Below are 24825 nucleotides of genomic sequence, written 5' to 3'. Positions count from 1 at the left end.
CTTTGGGCTTCTGTCATTCAATTGCAGACACACAACTAACGCACAGAACAACACAAAAACACACAACATGACTCCAAAAACATGCAAAATTACTTAAAAAAAACGCACAAAGCCACAACAAAATACAAAACATGGCATATGAAAATCCACAACATGATTCCAAAACACAAAAACTGACTCTGATAATGCACAAACCCACAAAATGACTCCAACAACACACAAAACTACAAAATATTTCTAGAATCTTAGGGGAAAATAAACAAATTGAATCAGAAAATACACTAAATGGTTCAAAACCACAGCAAAAATACACTAAATGAATCGGGAAAACACAGAAAACAACAAAAAATTACATGAAACTGCTTTAAAAACACAAAATTACATAATTTGACCCCCAAAAGTCCCCAAACTCACTCTAAAAATCACAGAAAAAGATAACAAAATGACTGGGAAAAATACACAAGATGTCTCCAGAAACACAATCCCTTTGTTTCTGTGATTGGTCATTATTCTAAATGTTGATCATGTGACCCTCAGATCAGATAAAATCACATTTTGATAAAAAGTTATACATGTGTGGTTTTAACTTCTGCTAAAGCCACACTGATAATATTTGAAGCTCTTTTAATTATATTATTATGAATATTGTATTTAATATATAACTCAATAAACCAGTGTGTAGTACTTTAAATCGCGTCACTGCTAAAACTTCATTGTCAAGTGTTTTAATTTAAACTAGACGAGACCTGTATTTGGTCTGTAAGGCAAATACGTATTTGACAATTTGAAAATTGGCAAAAATGACAACCTGTATCTGGATTTGTTGACGAGTTTATTATTTTTACTAATGAAATTGAAAATAATAATGCAGAAAAAACAGAAGACTGACCTTAAATATGACCTTGAGCGAAGGTCAAGGTCACCTAATGTTGTTCAATGGTACCAGTCTGAGCACTATATCTCAATTTGTGGACAAATTTTAGGGAAAAAGTATATATATTTATATTTTTGGTTTGGCTGAGCTTCGTCGTCCGGAGAGCGTTGAGGTTTCACTTTGTTCACTGAGGGTTTTTTTTTTTTAACCTTAAATATGACGTTGAGCGAAGGTCAAGGTCACACATTGAAAGGAAATGTTGTTCAATGGTACCAGTGGCCAAGTTCCAGAGAAAGAAGTTTGGCTTTTTTTGGTGTGTGACGTCATGAACATTGACCCCTACCGATCTTTTTACTGGTAGGTTGTATAAATACAATACTCCACTTGAGATGAGCTTTTCATAAATGTAAACATCAAACTTGTACAATAAATATTCGTAGAGAGATAGACCATTTTGGTTTTTGACACTTGACACGACCTTGACCTTGGCATTTTGGCTCCTAAAAAGGTCGACTGCACATCCTTGACATACGTGTCATTAGTGCTGCATTAATAGTGTAGGAGGAGTTCTAAGACTGAGTGAACAATAATGTAGTTGTTTTTTGATGTGGTTGATGGTTGTAGTTCTCCTCAGTGAACACTAGAGGGCGCCACTGGCCTTGTTTTCATTCTTTTCTCTGTTAAAGGAGCGTTGTTTTATTTTATTGTAGATGTCTCTGCTTCAATGATTTAAACACTATGAACTGGTTTCTTCTTCTATAACAGTTTAGAATTTTATTGAAAAACTATTAATTTGTTACATTTTTGTAATTTAAAATAAAAGCAGCGTTTCCAACCAAACAGTCAGATTTAATATTTTTGGGAAGAAACAAACGATGACCAACAAACATGTCGTCATCCTCCTCTTCCTCGTTTTTTTCCTTCATCTTCATTGATTTTATTTTCATTTGTTTGTCTCTGTCTTTTGTTTTCTTTCTCTTGTTAATTTAAAGTTTTGCCGATTTTGCCGACTCATGTTTTCTCATTAACTTTCTTTCTCTACTTCCTGTTTGGAAGTGTCTCGTTCTGAATATTATTGGATGTCCCTGTGACCTCATTATGTGTGTGTTGCCCCGAGCAACCGGCTTAGATAAATGGGAGGGGCTTGTTTAGAGGAGGAAGATGTTGCATTGCATCATGGGATAGAAACTTGATCACAGAGGTATTAGGAAGTGTTGCATCATGGGAAGTCTGATGGTTGTGGTTCCTGTCCATGTGTAGATCCACGTCTGTCGTCTCTCAGGTTAAACCCGTCTCCATGGTTACTCTCACTGTTAACGCTCTGATGTCTGACCCTCGAGATCTCTTATTTTTGTTTTGATTTTGACTTTCTTACATTTTTGGACGTGAACTTTTATTTTTGAGCAGGTACTTGTACTTTTTGGAGTATATTTTTAAATCAGTAATTTTACTTGTACTTAAGTACGTCTTAAAATAAGTAATCAGTTACATTTCTACACCCAACCATTACCGAGTCAATTTTTTTTTTTTTTAATGGTCAACAGACAATGTGAAACTATAATAAATAAATAACCAGACAATCAAATGCATCACATCATAGCCGACCAATCAGATTAAACGTAATGTACGGCACCAAAACAGCAATGAATGCTGGTTATTTTACTATTCTTTATACGTCTGTAATAAAGGACATGAACAAATCTATTCTTTATACGTCTAAGAACAGATCTATTCTTTATACGTTTAGGAACAGATCTATTCTTTATACGTCTAGGAACAGCTCTATTTTTTGTACGTCTAGGAACAGATCTATTCCTTTTACGTCTATAACAAAGTACAAGAACAGATCTACTCTGTATACGTCTAGGAACAGATCTATTCTTCACATGTCTAGAAACAGATCTATTCTTCATACATCTAGGAACAGAGCTATTCTTTATACGTCTAGGAACAGCTCTATTTTTTGTACGTCTAGGAACAGATCTATTCCTTATATGTCTATAACAAAGTACAAGAACAGATCTACTCTGTATACGTCTAGGAACAGATCTATTCTTCACATGTCTAGAAACAGATCTATTCTTCATACATCTAGGAACAGAGCTATTCTTTATACGTCTAGGAACAGCTCTATTTTGTGTACGTCTAGGAACAGATCTATTCCTTATACGTCTATAACAAAGTACAAGAACAGATCTACTCTGTATACATCTAGGAACAGATCTATTCTTCACATGTCTAGAAACAGATCTATTCTTCATACATCTAGGAACAGAGCTATTCTTCATATATCCAGGAACAGATCTAATATTTGTACATCTAGGAACAGATCTATTCCTTAAACGTCAATAACAAAGTAAAAGAAAATATCTACTCTGTATATGTCTAGGCACAGATCTATTCTTATATGTCTAGGAACAGATCTATTTATACGTCAAGGAACAGTTCTATTTTTTGTACGTCTAGGAACAGATCTATTCCTTATACGTCTATAACATAGTAAAAGAACAGATCTATTCTGTATATGTTTAAGAACAGATCTTTTCGTTATACGTCTAGGAGCAGATCTATTCTTTGTACATCTAGGAACAGATCTATTCTTTATACGTCTAGGAACAGATCTATTCGTTATACGTCTAGGAACAGATCTATTCGTTATACGTCTAGGAACAGATCTATTCTTTGCACATCTAGGAACAGTTCTATTCTTTATACGTCAGTAATAAAGTACAAGCACAGATCTATTCTGCATATGTCTAGGAACAGATCTATGTTTGAGCTTCTTCACATTGAGCTGAAAGCGAGTCGTGTTTCTTTGAAGTTTTCGATCCACCTATGAGGGACGCCATTTTATCATACCTTCTCCCAAATACTCACGTGCGTGCACACACACACACACACACACACACACACACACACACACACACACACACACACACACACACACACCCAACCCCCAACAGCACACATGAAAAAAACCTTTTCTTTTTTACCTCTGACACATGCACGCACACACACACACACACATACCTCCCCCTCACACGTGTGCACCAAACACACACACATACACATGCACACACACTCATGCACAGATCCCCTCCCCCTCCCGTTTCATACCAGGGCACGTCGTGACAAAACAAAGAACAGCCCATAATAGTCACTCACAGTATGCATGGCAACCAGTTATGTCAGAGATGACGAGTGTGTGTGTGTGATCCATGACACACACGCACGCACACGTGCATGTGTCTGCAGCTCAGTTGAAACCTGATCAAACACACACATACACGCACACACCCAGACACACACGTAAAAGTAGTCTTTGTTTAAGTAATGACACACATGAGCAGGAACAACACACACACATGCACGCACACAAATATAACACACAAGGCCTCAACTTGCACACTACATGGACACAAACGCACAAAAGGTTAGACAACACTAACACAACGTGACACACACTGATGTAAACACACAACAGACACACAAACTAGTACACACTTTGATCTACAAACAAACAAAGACATGAACTCATTGTTGTACACTGGGTCAGTGTCCTGTCTTATTTTGTCTTGTCTTGTCCCATCTTATTATTACTTTATATCAGCTTGTCTCATTTCCTGTCATATTTTGTTTTGTCCTATCTTATCGTCTTGTCAGGTTGTTTTATATTTTCTTGATTGGTCTCACCTTCCTGTCCTGTCTTATCATTAATATTATTTTGTCTTTTCATCTCATCGTCTTGTCATTTTTGTCTTTTTTTTGTCTTGTCATATCATCTTGCCAAGATGTTTTTTCTTGTCATATCTTGTCTTGCCTTTCTGTGGCTTGTCTTCTTATGTCATCTTTTTTTATTGTCTTAAGTAACAATAATGTTTCTCTTTCTTGTTCTTGAACATTTTCATTTCATCGTCCTGTCTTGTTTTGTCTTGTCTTGTGGTGTGGTGTCGTGTTGTGTCCGGTCTAGTTTAGTCTACTCTTGGTTTGTCTGGTCTAGTCTAGGCTTGTCTTGTCTTTTTGTGTCATGTCTAGTTTAGTTTACTCTAGTCTTTTCTGGTCTAGTCTTTGCTCGTTCTATGTTTTTGTATCGTCTACTCTACTCTACTCTACTCTACTCTTGTCTTCTTGTCTTTGCTTGTCTACTCTACTCTTGTCTTGTCGCCTCTTGTCTTGTCTACTCTACTCTACTCTTGTCTTGTCTTGTCTTGTCTGGTCTACTCTTTTCTTGTCATCTCTTGTCTTGTCTACTCTACTCTTGTCTTGTCTACTCTACTCTGCTCTTGTCTACTCTACTCTACTCTACTCTTGTCTACTCTACTCTTGTCTTGTCTTGTCTGGTCTACTCTTTTCTTGTCGTCTCTTGTCTTGTTTACTCTGCTCTTGTCTTGTCTACTCTACTCTACTCTACTCATGTCTTGTCTTGTCTTCTCTACTCTACTCTACTCTACTCTTGTCTTGTCGTCTCCTGTCTTGTTTTGTCTTTGTTCATCCTATGCTTTTATCTTGTCTTGTTCTGTTTTCACTTGTCTTGTCTTCTCTGGCCTTGTTCTATTCTTTGATCGTATGTTGTATGTAACGTATGATATTTTATCTTATTCTTCAGGTTACTATTGTTGTTTCTTCTTCTTCTTCTTCTTCTTCTTCTTCTTCTTCTTCTTCTTCTTCTTCTTCTTCTTCTTCTTCTTCTTCTTCTTCTTCTTCTTCTTCTTCTTCTTCTTCTTCTTCTTCTTCTTCTTCTTCTTCTTCTTCTTCTTCTTCTTCTTCTTCTTCTTCTTCTTCTTCTTCTCTGATTGGTTCAGCTCTAGATCATAACACAATCACTGAACTTTTTCCTCCTCGTGTGAATAAAAACTCTGATGATGAGCGTGAGGATGAGGAGGAGGATGAAGACGTCATAGCTAGTTGTTTAGAGACGTACTGTACCGTGTGCATGTGACCCAGACAGGAAGTGATGATGATGGTGATGGAGAGAGGGAGGGGCCAATGCTGCGTGTGATTATTATGGAGTGGCAGCTCTGAAGAAAGGCAGAGGAAGTGGGGGGGGGGGGGGGGGCAGCTAAAATGCATATTATGGGATGTGTGTGTTGTCATGTGGGGGGAGGGGAATTATAGAGTGGGTTAGAGTGAGTGTTTAATGTGAAACGTACAAAGTGTGTCTTCAGGTGTGTCGAATAGTGAGCACAAAGAGATGTTTTATTCACACAATCAGAGAATTAAATATCTCTATGACAAGTTCTAAAACACTGGTTCTCAACCCTTATCAGACCACCACCCCCAAAATAAAGGTCCCAGAGAGCGGGGACCCCCACTGTAGCTGAAGGTGGTTGAACACAGACATGAACATTGAAGAACAGTCATGTGGAGACAGGACCATCTATAAGGGGGAATAAAGGAGAGATTTTTGGGGTCCATCCATAAAGTCAGTAAAATTATGGTCTATTGTTCTATGAATCTGTGATAACCACATTTATTTATTCATCTGAATAATATCCACTGTTATCCAGGAACGTTTATTATTATTATTATAGTCATCTTAAAGATGGAAATCATGGTTTTAATCACTAATAAAATGGTTCAAAGTGACCAAAAATAGTGGAGAAGGAGGTGAAATGGGATTTTAAAAACACAGAAATTAGTTAAAAGTTAAAAATTAGAGTTGATAAAAACAGACAGAAAAAGTGATAAAAAGTGTCAATATTAGAACAATTAGTTTAAACTGGCAAATAATGGACATGAAAAATGGTGAATGTGGTTAAATTGGCAAAAATAATCATGAATTATGGTGCAAAAATGTGCAGAAAAGGCATTAAAATGTGATGTAATAGTGAGTTTGGTGTAGTTGCAGAAAAATTGTAAAACAAGCAAAAATTGGCTCAAATTCTTTAGAAAATATTCTGAATTTCTTGAAGGCATCTGGGGACCCCCTCCCAGTTTCTCACGACCACCACTTTTACACCTAATGTCACATATTTTGACCCATTATTGTTACTTTTAACCTCTTTTCACCATATTTCATGATTATTTTTGCCAATTTAACCACATTCACCATTTGTCATGTCCATTATTTGCCAGTTTAAACTAATTGTTCCAATATTGACACTTTTTACCATTTTTTCTCTCCTTTTTTCCCACTTTAAAATGCAACTTTTAACCAATTTCTATGTTTTTTTAAAAATCCCATTTCACCACCTTTTCCACCTTCTGCTCACTTTGTTAACCTGTGTGTTTTCACACAACGATTGGAGCATAAAATGCTACAAAACCAGAAATTGGGTATAATTATTTCAATAACTATCATATCCAAACATTAATATGAGCATCCATGCAAAATATTACTATTTAAAAACATCACATTTCTACTAGGGATGCAAAAATTCTTGGATTTTTTCAAGTTGGAAACTTCCCATGAGATTTAACGTAAATTAAGAGGAAAGTTTCTTACTTGAAGGTTGATTCTTAACAAAGATGTTATAAAAAGCATAATTTAAAACACCAGCATCAATGTTTTTAAAATTTCTTTAATTCAAATTAATAATTCCCTAGAAATGTTTATATTTTGGAATATTCCCAAATTTCCCGAGCTCTGAACGTCTCAATCTTATCCTGTTTTGCTACAGACGTGGATGCTTGGACTATTATGGGATGCATTTGATGCTCGTTTCCATGGCGACCAGCAGTGCTTATCGTTATTAGTGAGGATGTCATCATGGAATCCTCGTTCCACTTATCATTTACTTTATTACTATTGGTCAGGATGCATGTCTTATCATGGTTGTCATGGTTACATCTTCAGTGACAGTTACTGAGCAGTTCAGCAGAATTAACACTGGCTTTACAGCTTTTATTGGATTTATTACTGGTTGTACTGGTTATACTGGGGTTCACTGGTTATTTTATTCATATTGGGATTTAGTGGTTATTCTGTTTATTATTCTGTTATTATCTGTTTTTAATGTGTTTTTTTTTTTACTGGGTTTTCTTTTTACACTGGGTTTTTAATGTTTCTGCTGTTAATATTGGGTTTCTTACTGCTTCTGTTGGTTATTATGGTTTAATGATGGTTTTACTGTTTGCAATGGATGTATTCTTAATAATCACATTATAATGGTTTTGCTACAGTGATAAACATCCCTTTAGCCTCATTCAGAGGGACAAAGTTGAAAAGTTCTGTTTCCCTTGTTATTCCATATTTTGTAAAAGTCAGCTCCAAATGGGACAGTTGGATTTTTCTCACGTTGTGAAACTCCTCCTCCTGACAATCCTGGCTCCTCCTACCCAATAAGAATGTGAGCTCCTCCCTCTCAAACTACCTCACAGCTAAAGCAAACAAACAAATGCAGTTTAATATAGACATATAATTTAATATATACATTATTCTAGACAATCTGAAGTGCAGCGTGAGCGCTCACAATCAGTTCCATTTTTAGTAGCTGTTATAGACCCCTTAATGGCCCACGTCCTGGAGGCAAAAACAGGAAATGCCGCTGTCTAAAGCATAGATATATATAAACACTAGATGATGCAAGCGGAATTCGCCAGCGTAGCCCAACGGCGGCCATCTTACCTCAGACAACTGACGTTCTGATAATCTGACGCGCTCTACGGTAGCTGTTGGAAGGTGAGTGATCAGCTTAAACAAAAATACCCTTAACTCGATGAAATACTGACGGATTTACAAACGTTTGCTTTATTACAAACCTTATTATATTATATATATATATATATATATATATTGCTTGTACATGTTGAAATTGCCACTTGCTCTTTGAAAATTGTGCAAGTTAGGGTTATTTAAATATTACATGCACCATTGACATCGATGTAATGAGCGTGGCCAGCTGTCTGAGGTAAGATGGCCACCACGTTGCTCCGTCGCTCCCCATTGTCTAACAGTATGTAATCTCGTGTTTATATATATCTATGACGTTTTGCCTCCAGGCTAAGCCCCGCCCAACAAAATACGGGGGGGCTAAAACTCTGGAAAACAGGCGAGTTTGTTGAAAATAAACCTCAAATACTATGTTTTTGAGGCTCTTAGAACAAATGGAGATGGGTGAAAGATACTTCTTCAGATTTTTTATCTTTTTGAATTTTTAGAACTTTATTTAGATTGTTTCTGTTGTTTTAATAATAATAATAATAATGCATCAATTTTATATAGCGCTTTATCATAGACACTCAAAGACGCTTTACAGAATTAAGGCATTATTCTTTTATTCCACACTTAGTGGTGGTAAGCTACTATTGTAGCCACAGCTGCCCTGGGGCAGACTGACGGAAGCGAGGCTGCCATAGTGTGTCATCGGACCCTCCGACCACCACCAACACTCACTCACACACTACGTTCATACTAGGCAATGTAGGTGAAGTGCCTTGCCCAAGGACACAATGACAGATACCACTGCAGCGACTGCCACCCCACTGTGGCACCTGGAATTCTCAGTTTTAACAGTTTTCCTTTTTTTCCCATTTACTCTAACATATATGAACTTTATTGGGTTTTTTTCATCATTTTTCAGCCTATTTCAATATTTTTCAAGATATTTTAAGATTTTTTGACATTTCTTGTTTCTGGTATTTTAACAGTTTTCATCTTTTTTCAATTTACTTCAACTTTTTTTTTTTTTTTTTTTCAACATTTTTTAGGCAATTCTAATATTTTTTGAGATATTTTTAAAAAAAATTGCCAATTCTTGTTTCTGGTATTTTAAGTTTTCATCTTTTTCCAAAAAATATTTCAATGTAACGTTTTTTTTTCAAAATTTTTGAACATATTTCACTGTTTTTGAGATATTTTTTGACACTTCTTCTGCGTGCCATCATGCAGCGTTCTGCACATGCATTTCATCCTCATTTACATTCTCTCTAGGAAACATATTTTTTCTAGTTTCCATTGTTATTGTGAGATCTGCATTTCTACCAATGTGTCGACCGTGGGAGGAGCCCTACGTGTGAGGGTTTCCATGACAACCAGTCCTTGTATCTTTCTGATTGGTGATTATGGGATGTACCCCCCCCACCACCTTTTTTTTTAAATCCACACATGAACACAGTGTCCATAAGAAAAGCAGAAGTGTGTGGGGGAGGGGATCGACACATTAAAACAGGCAGACACGGATCAAAAACCAAAGCTGCTTGCATCACATGATGATCAATTAAAATCATTGATTAGTCCTGGAGCAATATTTCTCAATGAACCACTTGATTCCTCATCACACGCCAAATGTTAACATGAAAATATGACCAAGTAATAATTAATTATCAGTTTTTAACATGTGACTTTAGTTATGATCTAAAAATATAACAACTTCATATATAATGATTTAATCTTAATTATATCCATGAAAGAAACTGTATTAATATTATTATTATTATTATATTCTCATTTTATATGTAACTGATGAGGCGTTACAGGGACTTTAATGAAACTCAGTCACATGACACTTCAATGACAATCATTACAAATCAATGCCTGATGAGAAAATGCAAAAACCATGAGTCATGGTTATGAAACGATGAGTCATCACAGACTCCATTGAACCAAACACAAACACATCACGTGACATGACAGGATGTGACCCCTGTGACCTCCTACAGTGGGACTTCCTCTGTCTCTGCCTTTCAACACATCTGCTGTCACCATGGTTACGCCTTTGAAGTTTGGTCGCCCCACCACAAAGACCCCTCCCCTTTCCAGGCTGACCTCACTCGATTCTGCAGACTAATAATAACGCATAATATTACATGATATATGACATATGATATGAAATATTACTGTCATGACATACAATGTGATTTATGATATCAAAATTACAAATAACATGACATATGTTAGTATATGTGATGTATATGACATCTATGAAAACAAGGAATCTGTGTGTGTGTGTGTGTGTGTGTTTTCCTCAAATATCTGCAAATCAGGATCAGACTGACCCGAGAGTTTCAACATGGCTGCTGCTTGGTTTAAAGGTGTGCAACGTCGGGTTTGTTTGGACTGCAATGATACCGTTAATAAATAATTTCATAAATGCTTTATAAATTCTGTGTCCCTACAGTGTCCTTGCTAAAAGCCAAAATATATGAAAACAGTAGTTATTAATCTATACATTTCACAACAAACCTAAATGTCTTGAAACACAACCTCATTTAACTATCCATGAAAAAGTTACTGAACCTCCCACTTTTTTATAGAAACACATACTTCCTACGGACACTGATCTAGTATAGATAATTAAACATTTGTCCTTTCTGACCCTGGATTCTCCTGAGTTCACTCCTATGATCGTAGAACCCTATGATATAGTTCTGTACTGTAGTTCTGAGATATAGTTCTATAATGTAGTTTGTGATGTAGTTCTTTGGTGTAGTTATATAATGTAGTTATAAGATATATTGTAATTTTACCCTAGTTTTATGTAGTTCTATAATGTAGTTATCAGTGTTGGGAACGTTACTTTAAAAAGTAATTAGTTATAGTTACTCACTACTCGATCCAAAAAGTAACTAACTATTTGCGTTACTGTTAAAAAAAAAAAGTTGCTATATGTCAAATAATTCCTATTATTTAGATGCGTGTGTCGTGAGGTGTTTCATTAAATTAGAGTTGTTTACAACAGATGTGGACAAAGTCTTCACTCCTGGATATAATGAACACTTCACATGTACGTTCTTGTTTTTGACCATAATTAATATAAAGTAGTGTTTGTATCGTCACCTTAAAAATAACAACTTTTCATCAGATTGTTCCACGCTCACCATCTCTGATGATTCATCACATCTGTAGTGTGTGTGTGTGTGTGTGTGTGTGTGTGTGTAAAAACACTGGCTCTGATTGGCTACCATGAAACATGACACCTCCTTAGCCAATCATAATCGTTCACCTTGTTTTTAACCCACCTCCTCACTACAGCTGTGTGTTTCCAGATAAAAGTTTATTCAATCAATACATGTAACGCACCACATTTAACGTTCAGTAACATTAACGGTGTAACGGTGTAAAAAGTAATTAGTTAGATTACCCCGTTACTGAAAAACAAAACGCTGTTATTTTAAACGCCGTTATTCTAAACACTGGTAGTTATATAATATAATTTTATGATGTAGTTTTATGACATACTGTAGTTATATCATGTAGTTCTATGATGTAGATATTTGATATAGTTCTATGCTATAGTTTTATGATGTAGTTCTGTATTTAGTTCTACTAGTGCAGTGCCCATAGGAAGTATGTATATTTTGGTCTACTATGGTCTACTATGGTCTACTGTGGTCTACTGTGGTCTACTATGGTCTACTATGGTCTACTATGGTCTACTGTGGTCTACTGTGGTCTACTATGGTCTACTGTGGTCTACTATGGTCTACTGTGGTATACTATGGTCTACTATGGTCTACTGTGGTCTACTATGGTCTACTGTGGTCTACTATGGTCTACTGTGGTCTACTATGGTCTACTGTGGTATACTATGGTCTACTATGGTCTACTGTGGTCTACTATGGTCTACTGTGGTCTACTGTGGTCTACTATGGTCTACTGTGGTATACTATGGTCTACTATGATCTACTGTGGTCTACTATGGTCTACTGTGGTCTACTATGGTCTACTGTGGTATACTATGGTCTACTATGGTCTACTGTGGTCTACTATGGTCTACTATGGTCTACTATGGTCTACTGTGGTCTACTGTGGTCTACTATGGTCTACTGTGGTATACTATGGTCTACTATGGTCTACTGTGGTCTACTATGGTCTACTGTGGTCTACTATGGTCTACTGTGGTATACTATGGTCTACTATGGTCTACTGTGGTCTACTATGGTCTACTCCATCTACTCCTACTGTGAACTGTGGTCAATAAAGTTTGAGTAAGAACCAACAAGTGCTGTGAATTGTGTGTGATACCTGACTAGCCTGTTCAGAGGGCTGAAACTAAAGATCTGAACAATTGGCTTTTGGCACGTTACCATCCACAGGTTGGTGAATATAAAATTGGACTGGAAAAGAAAAAAAATACAGTTTTGTTGACAGTTGATGAATTTGTCTGCTGTCATTGATGTCTAACTTTGCTTTGAAATATAACTTTGCTTTGATGTCCAACTTTGCTTTGATGTCTATCTTTGCTTTGAAATATAACTTTGCTTTGATGCCTTACTTTGCTTTGATGTCTAACTTTGCTTTGAAATATAACTTTGCTTTGATGCCTTACTTTGCTTTGATGTCTAACTTTGCTTTGAAATATAACTTTGCTTTGATGTCTAACTTTGCTTTTAAAGCCTGGTTTAAGGTTCAGCATCAGGATCTATGCCGGGGGCATGCCGTCAACGTGACGCGGAGGTTGGCCCTTTTACTTCTGCATGGAGGGAATGCCTCGCTATGTGATTGGCCGCCCTGTCGATAGGGGGTGTGGCTGTGTTGTTGTTTTAAATGATCATTAAAAAGCCCTTGTTTACCTTTTGGTCACAGTAAACAATGTTTTGTGTCTTTGAAGCATTTTAAAATGTAATTTATTTCTAGATTATTACTGACCTACTGTACCTAACTATGTGTGTTTAGTTGGACACAAACATTAAAACAACAGTTTCAAAATGTGTACTTTATTTTTCAATTTAAACAAAAGAAACTTGTAAACAAAGTATAAAAGTGTATCGAGCGGACTGTCGACTGCTCCTGTCAACAGTCACACCGGGGGTGAGGAGACCCCGACCCCCCATAGAGTGGAGAGAGAAGCGAGGTAACCTGGTCCTCAGTAAGCAGGGAGTTGGAGCAAGACAGCGCTGTAAAGATGACTTTAAACATAACATCATGTCTGCTCCTCTATCAGCCTCTACAGCATGTTGGTCAATGTTTACTGTTAATGAAACACACACACACACACACACACTGTAGGTACAGAGACGAGGCAGAATAGCGATAATAACAGTAAAACTCTGGTACTTTTAGTCCGTCTCGGTTCTCTCTGTGACTCAATCCACTGTAGAAACAACTCTCGTATCGCTACGCTAAAGGTGAAACATGGCGGCTGGAAAAGGCAGAGACCGGGGCTGAGGTTTGGAGCTGACCAATCACAGCGCTAGCTGACTACGCGTCAAAGCGTCAACTTAACCGGTAGTCAGGATTTTTGGGAGGTGCACGTAAGCTTACAGGGGAGGGGGTCTGCGTCTATGTGTGTCTACGACAGGAGATTTTACGCAGAACCTTAAATTAGGCTTAAGATTGAGAACATAGGGATGACATCACTGTAGAGCTAGGACTGATGACATCATCACTGAACCAGTCGACTCAGGAGGTGGGAGTGGGGCGTCCAAACAAATCCAACGTCGCACAGCTTTGAACCAAGCAGCAGCCATGTTGAAACTCTCAGGTCAGGCTGATCCTGATCAGCAGAGATATTTGAGGAACACACACAGAGATTCCTTACTTTATAGATAAGATGATGTAGTTCTGTGTGATGTAATTCTAGGATATAGTTTGTGATGGGGTGCACCTCTCCTGTCTGTGACGACACCCCCCCCTGTACAGTACACAGTGTAGTTGAGCAGCAGGTCACATGACACACATAGTAACCATGTGACTCCCTCCTCCCTCTTTTTTTGGATTTATGCTTATTTATTGTGGGATGTTAATGACTGTAATATTATGGGATGGGATGAGGCGTTGCCATGGTAACCCCCGTTGCTAAGGGAGGGGTGTTTGGAGGAATGGGGAAGACTGTACGAGAGGGAGGGGTGGGGGGGGGGGGGGAACTATTATGGTCTGTACGTTGCAAGGTAACTATGCAGAGTGGGGGGGAGGGGTGAGTCAAGTGTGTGTGTCGGGAGGAGGAGGGGTGAGGTATTATTATGGGATGTCTGCCCCCTGATCTCTTTGTGTGTGTGTGCGCGCGCGTGTTCGCAGTGAGAGGACGTCGTGTGTGTGTGTTGCTGCTGCTGCTTCTTCACAAACACACGTTTTTAGAGCATAACACACACACATAGACACACACACAGGTGGGACGGCACGGCGGACTGTGACTCTGTGAGTACCCGACACTTACTGTTGTTTTAACGCTCTTTACAATGTGGCTCAAGTTAGCATGCATGCTAATGATCCACACTGACCGGGATGTCAGGCACGTTAAAGCCGTTAAAAGTTAACGGTGTGTGGTGTAAATAAGTGATGTTTTGCACTGACTCGTCCACTTTGTGTCTGTCCTGACCCGTTTGTCTACACAGAGCCGCTTGGAAACGGACCGAACCGGGGTCACAACAACTCTGGATCCCATCCGCCTCCCGGTAACTTTTAGTTAGCCCAAGTGCTAACTAAACAAGCTAACGGAGCAGAAAGAAAGAAAGTTTCCACTCCGGACGCGATGTCTGGAAGCGACGAGGAGCGGGACGACTACGGAGCCGCAGAGGACCGGTTACTGCACGGTGAGAGACCCGGGCCAGACGCTTAGCTCGGCGGCCAAGGCGCTGCTTTGGACGTCAGCATCAACCGGGATGTGTTAGCCGCATGCTAGGCTAATAAACGCTGCTAATTGTGGATGGACAGGAGGAATAACAGCGGCTCTAAAGGCGGGCAATGGCCGATGGAGGCACGCCGACTGACCGGCATGTTCCCGCGGCCTAAGCATAGCCGGCTACCGGTATTTGTTTTACGTGTCGATGACAAGATGGAGGCAGCCAGTTAGCTCCAAAGCTGGAGGATGACGTTCAGTGGCGTTCACCGGCGTGCCTGGTGCTGCGGAGAGACTGGTTCCCAGACTAACTGATGACCGGCTCCCAGTTCATTAGGTGGAAAACTCTAAAGCACGAGGAACTAGCTTGACTACGATTATTATATATTTTTTTAACTTCGATCCTATAGATAAATAACCTATAATTTAAATTTAGACTTTACATTTTGGTGCTCGAGTTCTTTCCTGGAGAATCCCTGTTCTGCATGTTCCAGATCAGGGGTCATAAACCTTTTTGAAACTTTACTTTATTTGTTTATTTGAAGAGGATAGTGCACATTAATGAACACCAGGACAATACTTTGTGTAAATGTGCCAGATTTAGCAGATTTATCCATGAGCTACAGGATAGACTGATTAGCTGCCGGTTAGAAAATAACTTCTTAAACACTACATTTTCCCGGTGTCTCTTTAATTAGTGGGTAAGATAATGAGGAAGGCTCGCATTAACTTTTAAAAGGTAAGAAATGTTGTTTTTTTATTTTCTAATTTATGCAATTGTTTAAGTTTCACCTTTCATAGAAAATCTCCATGTTGCTGTGTAACTAGCTACTAACAACTTTAACTAATTGTAAAACATTTTAAAATCCACTTTGCCTTTTTAAAGATATATTTTATATATAACATACCACTGACCATACATCAAATCTGCAACACTTAAAAACATTTGTCACAATGTTTCAGTGAAAATAAACAATTAAAGATTATTAATTTAATACTAAAACTTTTTTCATGTGCTGCAGTATTTAACTCTACTAAGTGTTAACTAGTGACTAGAGTTCCTGAGGGCCCCTCACATGATCCATGCGAGCTACCTGGGGCCCGCGGGCACCGTGCTGGTGACCCCTGTTCTAGAAGACGTCTGCTTTAGAGAAGTTAAACCATAAATTCTCCATTAAATCTGGTCACTTAAAGAATTAGGAATAAATTATAATAAATATATCAACCAATACATCCAGGATTTTTCCAAACAGGGTAATTTTAGGTCATGAATCATAATCATTGGTACCAATATTAACATGTGCAATATTGGTTCAATATTATCGTACATCTCTGGATTAAACATCGTCACAAATGTAACAAACTGATCAGATAAAGGCTGTATGTGCTTGTAGTGAAGTTAGTACAGGTTCTGAAATTGACAAATAAGTAAAATACTTCAGTGAAAAATCTTAAAACAACAGGAAAAATTGTCATATCCTTCCGTTTTAACTTTAGGATTAAGACTGTATTTGTGTCTGTTCAATTTGAATATATGGGAATTTATTTAAGACACTTTTTAATTTTTACAAATAGCCTTTATTATATAATTTCCTCTGAGATCCATATGTTGGCCTCAATGCTAAATATAAACTACGAGTTTGCTATTGTAAATGCATTAAGAAACTTTATTTTTAAACATTTTTGTTTTAATAACACACTTTCCTAAAAAAATCTTCAGAATTTCGTTTATGTCGCGTTCTAATTAGATTTCTAAATTAAACATTTCACAATTTTAACCAAACTTTAGCCTTGTTGTTATCTTTTACTAACAGGCAGCTGCACGGACATCACAAATCTTTTCTCTGTTTGCGCTCAAAGCCGCTCCACTACCCGGAAGATCGTCACTGCTTTGCGCGGTAACCAGTAGATCGGTAACACCGGCTTCCCTTGCTTTCTTTTTTTGAGAGCGAGAGATGGAAAGCAGAAAAAAATCAAACGGTGGATTCTTACGTTTACGTCTGTAGACACGAAGCCGCTTCACACATTAGTGTTTAAGACTTATTTTAAAGTGTGTCGCGGATTGTTTGGTTGGCAGTTTTTTTTTTTTTTTTTTGTCACGACGAGCACGGACCGTCGTGCACGAGGAAGGCTGCAAGTTAGCATCGATGCTAAATCCACAAAAACACCACAAAGATCATCCGTTTGATGTTTTTACATGACAGCTCATTTAAATACTGAGCCGGTTCTTGCTCTCTGTGTTCAAACTGCTTATTTTATTAATTTATAAAGTATATTTGTCCAGTTTGTGGGTGATTTAGTTAACATTCAGTTAATAAAACCTGATTAATATCAGCTTGTAGCATTCAGGTGTGAATAGGCATCAAAAGAGAAGGTTTTTTTGCTTGTGATTTGGATTAAAATGTCAAGATTTGAAGATTAAAAAGTCAAAATTTAAAGGTTAAAAACAACATTGCTTTAATGGAAAAAACATCCGAGCAAAAGCATTTGTTCTGTGTTTGTTTGGAGATGATTTTAGATATTATTGTGTTTAAAAGGACGTGAACAGGACCTTGTTGTTTTTGAGTGAATCTAGCAGCAGAAGATCACATGACTGTACAATACATCATAAAAAGTCACACAGCATGTGAGTCGACATGGAGCCAAGACAAATATTAGACACAAACCATTTAGATGTTACTGTAGAAAAAATGTCTAGTAATAAAGTAACAAATACACAAGTATTAGCCTATAGTCCAGATTCGGTGCTGGGAAATAGTGCTTAATGATATTTGGAGGTGCCAAAATTTCCTCAATCCTGTTAAAGAAGTTTACTCATTTCAGCGTCCGCGTCATCATTTTTCCTTATTTAACACGTACCATAAGAGGAGGTTTAGTCTGTGTTATTTTTAATCCTGATCTTGAAAAGAATAAAAATAGTTTTGGCTGACTTTTCCGTCCATTTTCTATTAACGTGAAAACTCTATAGCCCTCATTTATTAACCATTGGTACGTTCAGATCTGAGCGTACAACATGCGTTCGATCCTATTCACGCAATCTTTGGTATTAATCAATTCTAACGTGATCATACGCTACGATCAGATCTCACGTCAGGTCTGACCTTGTGTACGATAATCTGAGTGGATTAGTGGAAACAAACACATTCAGAACAGATAAAAAACGGGCTCGCCAGCCCGACACGTCCACTTTCTTAGATTTTCTCTGGCAGATAAATGACACAAACATTTTGAGAACTTGTTTGGAGCCAAATTTTACAAATGTTTTTAGTGAGAAAGTGAATCTCAGATGACATTCAGCGTCTAACTGGAAATAAGAAAACTGTAATGAATGGAAAATGTTTCCTTCACATTCTGAGAGTCTGCAGGCGTTTGTTGACTGTAATTTATTTATTTTTTGCTGTTTTGTGACGTTTGCAGACTTTTCTTTCCTTTGATTTGTGTTGTTTTTGTTTAGTTTTGTTGTATTTTTTGCTCATTTTGTATGTTTCTAAAGTAACTGTTGTTATTTTGACAATTAATGGGTGTTTTTTTAATTATTTTTTAAGTTGCAAAGTCATATTTTTCTTTTGGGGCGGGGCATCAGTCATGATGTTTATTCATTTTGTTGTATTTTTGTTTTGTTTTGGGTTTTTAGTTTTTTTTTTTTTTTTTTTTTTTTTTTTATTGTTTTGTTCGTCGTGTTTTGTGTTCCAGTTCCACGTTTTATGTTAGCTTAGCATTAGCGCAGTGCCAGTAGGAACTATGTCTTGCTATAATAAAGTGGGAGGTTTAGTAGTGTTTTCATGGATGGTTTACATGGGAGCTTTAATTCTGAATGAAAGTTAAATCCTCTTTAAACTGACCTTGTAAACACTTAATTCCTAATGCAAATTTAATTCTGAATAAAAACACACATACACACACACACACGCCCAGACGGCGCACGGCCCACAGAGTGATTGGCTCTGGTGTGCCCACAGGCTGACTCTAACCTGGCCAACTGTTCCTAAAGCAAGCAAACGCTCTATCCACACTGATGATGTCATCAGTTAGAAAATTTGATAAAATTGTCCACTTTTGGTGGACGGTTTTCTGAAATAATTTATTAACGGTATCATTGCAGTCCAAACAAATCTGACGTTGCACACCATTGAACCAAGCAGCAGCCATGTTGAAACTCTCAGGTCAATCTGTTCCTCAATTATCTCTGCGAATCAGGCTCAGACACACACACACACACAGACTTTTTTAAATAGATGTAGCTGCGCTTGCTGAACAGGATCGAAGGTTAATGGTGCGTTCACACTAAACACATTTCTGGCGTCAAAATCGTACATCATCACATAGTTGGACGCTTGTGCTCATTGAATCAGACGCTTGTCACCAGTGTTGAAGATGCTCGCACGTCCAAACAAGTTGGGAAGGGAGGGGCTTCTCTGTTGCCGGTAGTGTTCATAGAATGGATGATATTGTGGTGATCAGTTACGTTCATAATTCACCCAGTGACTGTGAAGTGGTGGAACATTGTGATGAGAAGGTGGTGTTTTTGGTCTGATGTATTTTGGTGTGACTCAATGTGTGCACTGTGATGTCAGAGGGCTATAGAGAAGTGTGGGTGGATGGAGGTGGTTTGGAGTTCCTTGCTGAACACGGCCCCTCCGACTCCCGTTCATCAGGTCTACATTAACCAGAGAGTGGCTTGGTTTTATTTGCGCCATGGCGCCATTTCTGGATTCACCAGAGCTGTGCTCGGACAAGAGTCACGTTCAGCGCTACGTCCATCTTTCCCGTGCTCAGTTTGATGACCTGCTGACCCGCATCAGCGCTCACATCTCCTGCCAGGACACCAACTACAGGTGCTTTATGCCAGCAGAAGAGCCTGTCCATCTGTCTCCGCCTCCAGTTAGAGTTTTTTTGTTTCTCATTATTCTGAATACGCTCCTGATTGGTTGACGCGCCTCGATATGCCCCAAAAGTTCAACAATCCCAACTCCTGCGTTGGAGGCGCTAGTCGCACGTCAAAAGCTTAAAATCTCAAAACGCACAGGGGACGCGCAGCGGGACCTCTGATGCTCCATTGAAATGCGTCCACCATATATTGTCTATGTAAACCTGATGCTGTTGACGCTTTGGACACGTTTAGTGTGAACGTGCCATAAATGGGCGTCGCTTTGTTTCCTACAACTCTCTTAAAATTGTCTTCAAAGTAAATAAAAATAGTGGTAATAAACAAAATGTGAAGCCAAACGAAAATTAGAAACAAAGTGTTAAACAACATAAAAAATGAGCTATAGCTGTAAAATTCAGGTCCGCTGTCTTTAGACGTCTCTGAATTTAAGGTTTTATTTCACTTTTCTCTTTTTATCAGTTTTTATAAATATATTAAAATATTTAGTTTAAAAACTGGATGAAAGCTTCTCTATGATGTCTGTGCTGTGGTCGTATCACTGATTGTTCTCTTATTAGGCGATTACAGCTGAATAATTATCTCTCTGATGTGCAGACGATGAAGAGGAGGAGATCTCCGAGAATGAGGCCCCGAAGGTGGTGAAGAAGAAGAAGAAGGCGAAGAAGAGCCGAGAAAGCAAAGGAAGCAAGAGGCGATCACGCCGTGAGGTGAGGATGGAGACGGACGTAGAAAAGGTGAAAACTGGTTCTCTGCTGACGCTCCGCATCTCCTCGCTATCCTCCAGGAACTGGCCGTCAGCTCCCCAGAGCCCATGGACCTGGGGGGCCTGGACGACGCAGAGGACAGCGTCGTGGTCCCGCGCTCCGACAGCGAGGGCAGCGACTACACGCCGGGACGAAAGAAGAAGAAACGAGGAGGCGGCGGAAAGGAGAAGAAGAGGAGCAGCTCTGGAGCTGAAAGGAGCTCCTCTAAGAGGAAAGAACCAGAACCAGAGGAGGAGGACGAGGACGACGATGACGACAGCTCGGTGAGCAGACGCATCTCATCAGGAAAATAAAGAAAAGGATTTAAAATGTAACACGATTCTGTTGTTGGATCAGGAGCCAAAGACGTCGTCTCAGCTGCTGGACGACTGGGGAATGGAGGACATCGACCACGTGTTCTCTGAGGAGGACTACAGGTCTCTGACCAACTACAAGGCCTTCAGCCAGTTTGTCAGGTACTCACTCACATCATCATCATCATCAAACAAAATGTATACAACAGATAGAAGCTGAGTGTGAGAAGGAGGGGCTAAAACTGTGAGAAGGTGGGGCTAGAATGTGAAAAGGAGCTAAAACTGAGAAGGAGGGGCTAAGAGTGTGAGAATGTAAAGAATAGAAGGAAACATTAGTGGCGTGTGTTGTTATTTAGTTTGTATTGTTTCTTCTTCGTTGGTTCCTCCAGGCCGCTCATCGCCGCTAAGAACCCAAAGATCGCCGTCTCTAAGATGATGATGGTTCTCGGCGCTAAGTGGAGGGAGTTTAGCACCAACAACCCTCTGAGAGGAGCGGCGGCCGCTAACGCCGCCCTGGCCACAGCTAACGTCCCCGCCGCCGTCAACAGCATGGTGACCGAGGTCACGCCCCCGGCACCGCCCGCCATCACTCAGGCCCCGGCCGAAGCCGTACAGGCTCCGCCCCCGCCGCCACTACGCAAGGCCAAGACCAAGGAGGGCAAAGGTAGAGTGGGAGGAGCCTAAATACGTTCAAGGAATCAATACATTTCTTTATTTTTTATTCTTTTGTGTTTTATTGGTTGCATCTCAAATGTTATTTCTTTTCTTCCTTTTTTCTTTGTTTCTTGCTTTTTTTTTGTTCTTTTATGTTTTCTTTCATGTTTGTTTTATTTTTATTTTCAGTCTTTTGTTCTTTTTCCTTTTTCTTTCATCTTTCTTTTAATATTTGTCTTTCGTGCTTTCTTTCACTTTTTTTTTTCTTTCTTTCATTTCTTTAGTTGTTGTTTTTTCAGAGAAAATATAATAAATGTGTGCGTCTCCTTGGCGTTCGCAGGTCCAAACGCTCGCAGGAAGTCCAAACCTACGCCCAAACCTCAGGAGAAGAAGAACAACGCCAAGACGAAGAAGGTCGCTCCTCTGAAGATCAAACTGGGCGGCTTCAATAGCAAGAGGAAACGCTCCTCGGTGAGAGCGTGGGACGCTAGCAGGGAGAGGCGGAGCTTATTGTGTGTGTGTTTATAACGTGTGTGTGTGTGTGCGCAGAGCGAGGAGGACGAGCCCGATGTGGACAGCGACTTTGACGACGGCAGCATGAACAGCGTCTCCGTGTCCGAGGGATCCAACAGTCGCAGCAGCCGCAGCAAGAAGAAGGCGTCCAAGAGCAAACCCAAGAAGAAGAAAGGTTCGGATTCCTGACTCCTCCCCCCAATTACTAACTCCTCCCCTTCCGTGAGCAGCGTTAATATCCAGAGTTTGTCCCTCAGAAGCCGAGGACGGTGATGGCTACGAGACGGACCACCAGGATTACTGTGAGGTGTGTCAGCAGGGCGGTGAGATCATCCTGTGTGACACGTGTCCACGAGCCTATCACATGGTCTGTCTGGACCCCGACATGGAGAAAGCTCCGGAAGGAACCTGGAGCTGTCCGCACTGTGTAAGAAACACTCACATTCATTTATTTATTCATCTGAATAATATCTACTGTTATCCAGGAACGTTTATTATTATTATTATAGTCATCTTAAAGATGGAAATCCTGGTTTTAATCACTAATAAAATGGTGAAATTGGTTAAAAGTTGCAAATTAGAGTGTTAATATTAGTGTTAATATTAGAACAATTAGTTTAAACTGGTAAATAATGGACATAACAAATGGTGAATGTGGTTAAATTGGCAAAAATAATCATGAAATATAGTGAAAAGAGGTTAATAATGACAATAACTGGTCAATATATGTGTTATTAGGAGAAAAAGTGTCAGAAATGGGAGAAATGTAGCAAAAATGCATTAAAAGGAGCAAAAATATGGCAAAAAAAGTGATTTAAAAAAATGTTAAAATATGGCAAGTTTGGTGGTGTTGCAGAAAAATGGTAAAAAAAAAAATAAGCAAAAATTGTTCAGAAAATCTTTTTCTTGAAGTTTCTATAAGTACTGAAAATGGCTTTTGAATTTGAAATTTGATGGATTAAAAGTTGAAAACAACAATAATAAAATATTTAACATATAAGATAATAAAGATTATAAGCATAAAAATTGTAAAGCCCGGCCTCAAAGTCAGGCTGAATAAATAAAAAATTTGTTAGTTTTTTTTTCAGAAAATCTTAGCGATAAAATGTCTTTCGAATGTAATTAGTTTAAAAGATGATTTTAAATACTGTAAATAAACTTAAATTTAAAAATTTAATATTTTTAAGAAGTTGTTTAAAAAACAAGTTTAATGTTAAAAAATTAACAAAATGTTTTTTTTTTAAAGGTTTATAGAATAATAAATAAATATTTTCTAAAGCAAGTTGTGGGAAATAAAATTATTATTTTCCTCATTTTGTTTGTTAAAACGATGTTAAAATAATTGTTTTAACTGCTCTGAGTAAATATGATTTAAGTAGGTTTTTAACATTTTTTTGTATTTGAAAATAATAGAATATTTTTTATTAGATTTAATGAAAATTAAAACCGGAAAACAAATGTAAAACATCTATTAAAGTAAAACAAATAGCAATGATTGCTATGAGTACCGTTATTATCCTCATTTTATTAGGTCAAATAGTTTTCAGTAATTATAATAGTGTTTTTTTTCCCTAAATTTTAAAATGAAAGAAAAACAAAAAAAAAATAAAATGGGGAAAAAATATTTTTCTGGGAGGAAGTTTAGCAGGAAGTAGTTGAGACTTCCTTCTGTTGAACTGACTGTCCCCCCCAGGAGAAGGAGGGCATCCAATGGGAGGCGAGGGAGGAGCCGTCAGACGTGGAGGAGGACAACGTGGAGACGGGGGAGCCGGAGGAGGACGACCACCACATGGAGTTCTGTAGAGTCTGTAAAGACGGGGGGGAGCTGCTCTGCTGCGACTCGTGTCCCTCGTCCTATCACATACACTGTCTGAACCCCCCCCTGCCAGAGATCCCCAACGGAGAGTGGATCTGCCCCCGCTGCACGGTAAGCCCCGCAGGTCAAAGGTCACCCATGGTGGTGGTTCTCCCTTTAACGTGGTGGGCGTCTCCTCCTCAGTGTCCGCCCATGAAGGGGAAGGTGCAGAAGATCTTGACGTGGCGCTGGGGAGACCCCCCTCCTCCCACGCCCGTCCCCAGGCCCCTGGACCTCGCCGCGGACGCCCCAGACCCCGCCCCCCTGGCCGGACGTCCTGAGAGAGAGTTCTTTGCTAAGTGGTCCAACATGTCGTACTGGCACTGCTCCTGGGTCAGCGAGCTGCAGGTCAGAATAAATACACCTTTCCTCTCCTCCTCTTCATCACTAACATGTGTTTGGACTTCCTGTCAACTTCTGAAGAAGTTTAGTTTGACGGAGGTGTTGCTGAGTCATGAGTCCGTTTGGTCTGATAACTGACATCTCACTCTCAGACCTGAGGATGTCCTAAAATCTACACCATAGTGTGGCGTATGTTAATTCCCA

The 24825-nt window shown here is 38.9% G+C and overlaps 1 protein-coding gene across 1 annotated transcript in view; it reads left to right on the top strand.

Moving 5' to 3' along the window:
• The first annotated feature begins 14720 nt into the window (after window positions 1–14720).
• Window positions 14721–24825, top strand: part of chd4a (chromodomain helicase DNA binding protein 4a) — a 29254-nt gene continuing 19149 nt past the window's right edge. Inside the window, 11 exon segments of the mRNA XM_028442812.1 lie at window positions 14721–14891; window positions 15089–15286; window positions 20795–20907; window positions 20985–21227; window positions 21301–21419; window positions 21647–21921; window positions 22252–22382; window positions 22461–22599; window positions 22682–22851; window positions 24118–24351; window positions 24424–24627. Of these exon segments, the coding sequence (XP_028298613.1) occupies window positions 15226–15286; window positions 20795–20907; window positions 20985–21227; window positions 21301–21419; window positions 21647–21921; window positions 22252–22382; window positions 22461–22599; window positions 22682–22851; window positions 24118–24351; window positions 24424–24627 (1689 nt within the window). The 5' untranslated portion in view covers window positions 14721–14891; window positions 15089–15225.

Source organism: Gouania willdenowi, unplaced genomic scaffold, assembly GCF_900634775.1.
Source record: "Gouania willdenowi unplaced genomic scaffold, fGouWil2.1 scaffold_85_arrow_ctg1, whole genome shotgun sequence".
Lineage (NCBI taxonomy): Eukaryota > Metazoa > Chordata > Actinopteri > Blenniiformes > Gobiesocidae > Gouania > Gouania willdenowi.
Note: the sequence above shows the minus strand (reverse complement) of the source record. Positions and strands in the feature narration are given on the sequence as shown.